Source organism: Nestor notabilis, unplaced genomic scaffold (genome assembly GCF_000696875.1).
Source record: "Nestor notabilis isolate BGI_N333 unplaced genomic scaffold, ASM69687v1 scaffold20054, whole genome shotgun sequence".
NCBI lineage: Eukaryota > Metazoa > Chordata > Aves > Psittaciformes > Psittacidae > Nestor > Nestor notabilis.
In genome coordinates this window covers 1-6,120 of record NW_009927099.1, presented here as the reverse complement: position 1 = coordinate 6,120, position 6,120 = coordinate 1, and the positions used below count along the sequence as shown (strand labels likewise).

At 56.2% G+C, this 6,120-nt stretch overlaps 1 protein-coding gene across 1 annotated transcript; it reads right to left on the bottom strand.

Moving 5' to 3' along the window:
* Positions 1-1,211: 1,211 nt before the first annotated feature.
* On the bottom strand, positions 1,212-2,756 carry LOC104405252 (delta-type opioid receptor-like). The gene is given in 3 exon segments (XM_010013905.1): positions 1,212-1,519; positions 1,521-1,758; positions 2,404-2,756. Coding segments are annotated over 3 exon segments (855 nt in total). The 5' UTR covers positions 2,744-2,756; the 3' UTR covers positions 1,212-1,242.
* Positions 2,757-6,120: the final 3,364 nt, after the last annotated feature.

The window sequence follows — 6,120 nt, the reverse complement described above, 5'->3', positions numbered from 1 at the left end:
ACGGGGGTGTTGTGAACAGAGAGGGTCGCACCAGCCATGGGTTAGCAGCAGCTAATGATGGTTCAGAGGTCCCTGGCTGGTGGCTCCTGCAGATGGGCTGCCCCTTCGGAGGAACATCCAACCAGGTAAGTGTCGAGCATCAAATCCCTAAACCTCTGCCTCCTGTGGACTGCGGGTCCTTCCTTAGTGCTCCCACGACGTCTGTCCCTGCTTGGGGAATCATGGAATGACGGTGATATTGTTTCCTCCCCATTTTCTACATCCTATCCTTTCTGGCCCTGCTGCAGGGACCTGGACAGTGCTGTTGTCCATCCCTCACCCAGCGGCAGGGGACTCCTGTTGGTCTTTCCGAATTCCTTTAGCACTCCTCAAGTCCCCCCAACCTGCTGCCTTCATGGCATCTTTCTCAGCCTTAATGTCTTTGGAGGCAGATGGGTGAGGAGCAGTTCCCTGTCATCCTGGTGGATGCTGGGCATGGGGAATGTGGCATCAGCCAAGAGATGCCCTGATTTGCCCCCGGCCGTATCCGTATTCCCAGCATCACGTCTGTGTCCAGGGCTGCCCCGGCTGCAGTCAGAGGTCTCTAAATACTACAGTGAGGACATTAACAGTACCAAGTTGTCTTCTGGGGACAGCCCCAGCGTGAAGAACTCCAGTGACAGTTGTCCTATGGATGTGGAGCTCTTTGATAAGTGTCTCTGAAGTGGCATCATTTTCTCCTCCTGTCTCTGGCTGGTGTTTGAACCCAGGGGGATGGAGTGAGGCCTCATGAAGTGGCATCACCCGCCCCGGCACAGTCCCCTTTGGCCATGGGAGCGTTTCCCTTCTTGCCATGGGCTATGGTGCCACCTTGGGCCATGCAGGGGAAGAAACACGTGGTCACTCAATCATGGTGTCCCAGGATGCTTGGGCCATGCACTGGACCCTTGTTGGGTCTATGGGGCTGGTAGGTTGTCCCTGGCAGTGGTGGGAGCAGCAGCAGAGGAGCTCTGCCCAGGCTGCTTCTCCTTTTGGCCCTCTCCATCGCTTGGTGAGTCCTGACCCCCTTGTCCTGGTTCTCCAGGGTGAAAAAAGCCTTTTCAGTCCCTCGCTATCAGTGCGAACACAAACCCAGCTGCGTTCGTGAGCAGGGCCCAGGCCACCACCCTGCTAGAGCTCCGTGGTGGTGACCTGGGTCACTTCTGAGCGCAGGTCATCCCCTCCCTGGCCCCGGCAGCCCCGCTGGAGGCTGCCCACGTCTAGTCATGCCGGCTTGTTGCGGGCTTCGGAAGGGGTGCAGGTGGAGACGCGCTCCCGGGTGGTGTTCCTGGCCCGGGAGAAGCTGTTCTGGTCCATCCGGGCTCGGAAAGGCAGGCAGAACTCCCGGAAACACCGCTTGAAGTTCTCATCCAGGAAAGCATAAAGGACGGGGTTGAGGCTGCTGTTGGTGTAACCCAGGGCAATGCAGAAATGCAGGCTGGCCACCACGTAGGGATTCTTCTTATCGATGTCCACCAGCGTCCAGACGATGACGAAGTTTGATGATGAAGGCTGCCACCACCACCAGCACCATGCGCGTGATGCGCCGCAGGTTGCGGTCCTTCTCCTTGGAGCCCGAAAGGAGGCGGACGCTCTTGAGGCGCAGGATCATCAGCCCGTAGCAGATGGTGATGACCAAGATGGGGACCATGAAGGCAAAGATGAAGACGCAGATCTTGGTCACGGTGTCCCAGTAGATGGGAGGGTCAGGAAACTGGAGCGTGCACAGCACGATTCCGTCTGTGGAAGAGAGAATGATCGAAGAAGGAACCCATGGAGTGTCCGGTGGCTGGGTATGTCCGTGCTTGTCACACGTGCCCACCTGCAGAGACACTCAGGAACATTCAGCCGCCTGCCCATGGGTGCCAACGGGATGTAGTGGGTGCAGTGACCCAGGGACTCACTCCCTGCAAGGTTCCCTGGGCTACCCCCAAACTGTCTTCTCCCATCCCCCATGGTGGACATGTCTCCATGTTACCTTCCACTGAAACACATCTGCCCAGAGATTCCCCAGCAGCCAAGGGGTCTCTCCTACCTCCTGGTGTCTTCACACAGGAGCCGTGGATCTTCGTGTGGGCCACATTAGGGACTTTGCAGTAACACTGGGGTGGGTTCAGGCACCTGGTTTGCACCCCAGGAGCTGGGGAGAGGAACTGGTTGCACTGGAGATGGGCAACAGGTAGAGCCCTTTCTGGGACAGTTTCCAACCTCTACAGCTAAGATGGAAAATAAGACCATGACCATTTTCCATGGCTGATGGTCCCATGGAGGGTTGTCCGTCACTAACCTCAAACCTGCTGCAAGACCAGGTTGCTCGGGTTTGATAGGTGACGCCTGGGGCAGACAGATGGCACAGGAGAGGACCTCTTCCCAGAAGCCACTTACCTTTTGACTTGGTGACTGCCATGGCCATGATGGGCACCCCGATGAGGGAGGAGAGCACCCAGATGCAGACATTGATGATCTTGGCCTTGGCTGGTGTGCGGAAGTCCAAGGCCTTGACTGGGTGGCACACGGCGACGTAACGGTCCACGCTCATCATGGTGAGGGTGAAGATGCTCGTGAACATGTTGTAGTAGTCAATGGAGAGCACGACTTTGCAGAGCAGCTCTCCAAAGGGCCAGGTGTCCATCAGGTACTTGGCGCTCTGGAAGGGCAGCGTGCTGGTGGCCAGAGCGTCTGCCAGGGCCAGGTTGAAGATGTAGATATTGGTGGCTGTCTTCATCTTGGTGTACCTGGGGGTGGCAGGGAAGGGAGCTATTGCACGTGGTCAGGGCTGCATCACCGTGCCCGAGGGTACGTGTGGACACCCGGTGTGACAAGGAGGGGGCACAGCCTGGCTTTCGCTGGCTGCTTTCAAGGTGCCATCGCCCTTGGTGGGCTGGTGATGTGCCCTCTGCAGCACCAGTGTGCTCATGGAATGGTTTGGGTTGAAGGGACCTTAAAGCTCTCCCAGCTCCAACCCCTGCCCCGGGCAGGGACACCTCCCACTAGAGCAGGTTGGTCCAAGCCCCTGTGTCCAACACACGTTCCCATGGCTGCCTTTATCCAAAGGCAATCTGAATTCACTAGGGAGAAGTCACTTCTGCAGTGAAATCAGTTCCCCCCATTCCCGTGCAGGAGTCGCACAATGTCCTTTACCTCCCAAAACATCCTTTATCTGATTTTCCAGCCGGTAAATCCTGATTCTCTCCCTTGCTCCCCTCTCAAATTGACTTTCAGAAATTGGATGGATTACACCCGGAAAGAAGCCATCTGGAAGCAGCCCAATTAGCCAGGCTATTGCTCCTTGGCCATGGCACGGAGCACGCTGGTTCTGCTCCTTGTCACATCTTGGGAAGAGGAACACCCAGTCCTGAGCACCAAAACCCTTCCTGAAGGGATGAGGCAGTTTTGGAGAGGATGGGTCTGTGCCCTCGGAGCATCCAGCCCTGCTTAAGGTGATGCTTTGAATGTCGTGGCTGGTCGGAAGTGGGTGCACATCCCTGCTGCTGAGGGGGGTTTTGGGGGTCTCCAAAGGGCAGCGTGTTGGGGTTGGGGCAGCTCAGTGGCAGCCCGGCTTGTTTGGAGGCTGAGCTCAAGAGCTCAAACCCTTCCTGTGTGCTCCCTTCCAGCAAGTTCTTGTTCAGAGCAGCCTCCGCAGCCCCACGCTCAGTTAGATGCACCCTAATTAAGTAACAGAAGTGTCAGTTTCAACACAAGCATCTCCACGCACGGATAAACCTGCCTGGAGCATCCCCAGATCCTAGACAGAGAGGAGACAACCCCTTGGTTGCTGGATGAGAGGAAAATTGTCACAGCTTATGGAAGAACCCTATCGTGTGATGGGGCGCATGGAGTAAACTGGGGGGATGGTTGTTGCTCTGCTGCCCTGCCTGGAGACCAGGAAAGCAGGTTGGTGCAGGAAAGATGTTCCTAGGCTTGATGGTACCACCCAACCCCTTTCATTTTAGCCTTTCCTCCATCTCAGCAGGGTCAGGAGAGTGTCAGTGGGGACAGAGACTCTCTGGGTTACACTCGTGGTAGAACCAGGACATGGAGGCTGCAAAACCTGCTCCTCACTGGAAGAGCAGCCCCCAGTTGCCTTCTCCTTGGCTGCAAATGGTAGCCCCTTGCCCAAGGGTGGAGATATTAGAGTTGAACTTGATTTTATTTTAACTACAGCATTAAAAGAAGAATGTCTTTTCCTTGAAAAGTCCTTTTTACTTCTCTTTGGTGCTATTTTCACTTCTCTCTTGTGTTATTTTCACTTCTCTTTGGTCTTATTGCCAGGTTTTGCCTCGCCTAGATGAAAACCTACTCATTTTGGGTAGATTCACACGTCTTTGATCTCTGCTTTGTGAGTACAGTGGAAAAAAATCAGTCATTCACACTGTGCTCTGCCAGGTGCGTTCAGCTTCTCCAACCCCAGCCAGATGTGCCAGCGGTGGGGGCACAGGGCTGGATCCCCTCCCCAGGCTGTGCTGGTGAGGGGAAAGCAGCAGTGGGGATGACTGGGGTGAGGGGGGTGACAACTGAGCCCCCAGAGTTGGGGTTTCAGGGCAGGATTCAGCCCCTTCAGGATAAGGCTTCAGGTCAAATGCACTGCCCAGGGTGGGGGGCTCCATCCTGGTGAATCCCACCGGAGCTGCAAACAAAGCTGCTGCTCCAGGGAAGAGGTTTCTCGCCCGCAGCAGAGCTGATGGAGCTCCCCAGGCTGCCAACCCCATTGCAATTAAACAAGTGCCTTGATTGGGAACTTACACACTTGAACGAAACGATCTGGAAGGTGTTGATGGAGAGATGAGGCTGGAGGGGATGGGGCCAGCTCAGGGCAGCTCCAAAGCTCGGGGCAGCTCCACGTTGGGTCCAGGCTCCCAGGGACGGAACTCGCAACTCTCCAAACCTCTTGTCAAATGTAGAAGTGTCAGAAACCACTTGCAGAGCTCCTGCAGCAGCCCTGGGTGCTGTCTGTGCTGGGTGCAGCAGTGCTGGGTGCTGTCTGTGCTGGGTGCAGCAGTGCTAGGTGCTGTTGGCCACACTGGAGTCAGAGGGTGCTGAGCTCCATCCAGGCATGTGGCTGGGCTTTGGCTGCTCTGGCCATGGAGTGCTTTGGGTGCTCGGCTCCCTGGGGTGATGGGTGCCCATTTGGGGAGCTCATCTGAGGGTCATAGAGCAGGGTCCTGTCTGTACCTGCTCCTTGGGATGCATGGGCTCTGTGCTGCATCCCCAGGCACCCAGGGCCACCCCTGGCAGCAAGGTCTGAACCTGAACTGGTCCCATTTCACAGCCTTATCCTGCATGGACATGGCTTTCCACAGCAGAGCCTACCTAGTCGTGGCCTAACCCTTGCCAACAAACCCCTGTGAAACCACGTAAGGGTCAAAGGCATGTGCTGGGCTCTGTGTGTCCACAGCTCCTCCTGTCCCAGGGGCATTTGTTCATTCCTTGGGAGATGTGTTTCATTCCAGTACCAGTTGGTGGGTGGGAAATGGGGGGAGCTAGAAGCCATGATGGTGGGATCTGTGGATGCTGTAGAGCCAGGCTTTCCAAGGCGTGGGTACCATTAGGTTACTCAGTGAGTTCAATCAGGAGGATGTTGTTTGCACATGGAAGCTTTCTCTTTTAAAATGCCCCCCCTCCGAGAGCAGAGTCAGCTGGAGGGGATCTAAGGCCACTCATCCTTCAGGGTGACACGGTACCTGGTGGAGATCCCTGCAAGAATTACCTTCATCTGCTTTTTCAGGCAAGGACTGGGTTTGAAAGCTACTTGGAGTGGATAAAAATCCCATTTGGTGTCAGGTAGGGTCAGTGAGTGACACCCCTGTCCCATCCCGTCCCATCCCATGCCCATTGCCCACCCTCTTGGATGGTTAAAAACAGGCTGCTGGGTGGGCCGCCCGACCTGCCTCATGGGCATGTTTCAGGCTGGTTTCCTTCTCCCTGGTGAGTCACCACATTGATTTCATGTGCAGGCAGTGCCGGGCTGCGCTGACCTCCCGCAACCATCGCTATGGACTGAAAGTGCTGGGGGGAAATGGTTCAAAATGGGCATTTGGGGGGTTGCCTAAACCCAGCCACAAGCACCGGGGGGGGGGGGGGGGGGGGGGGAGGCTTATCTGA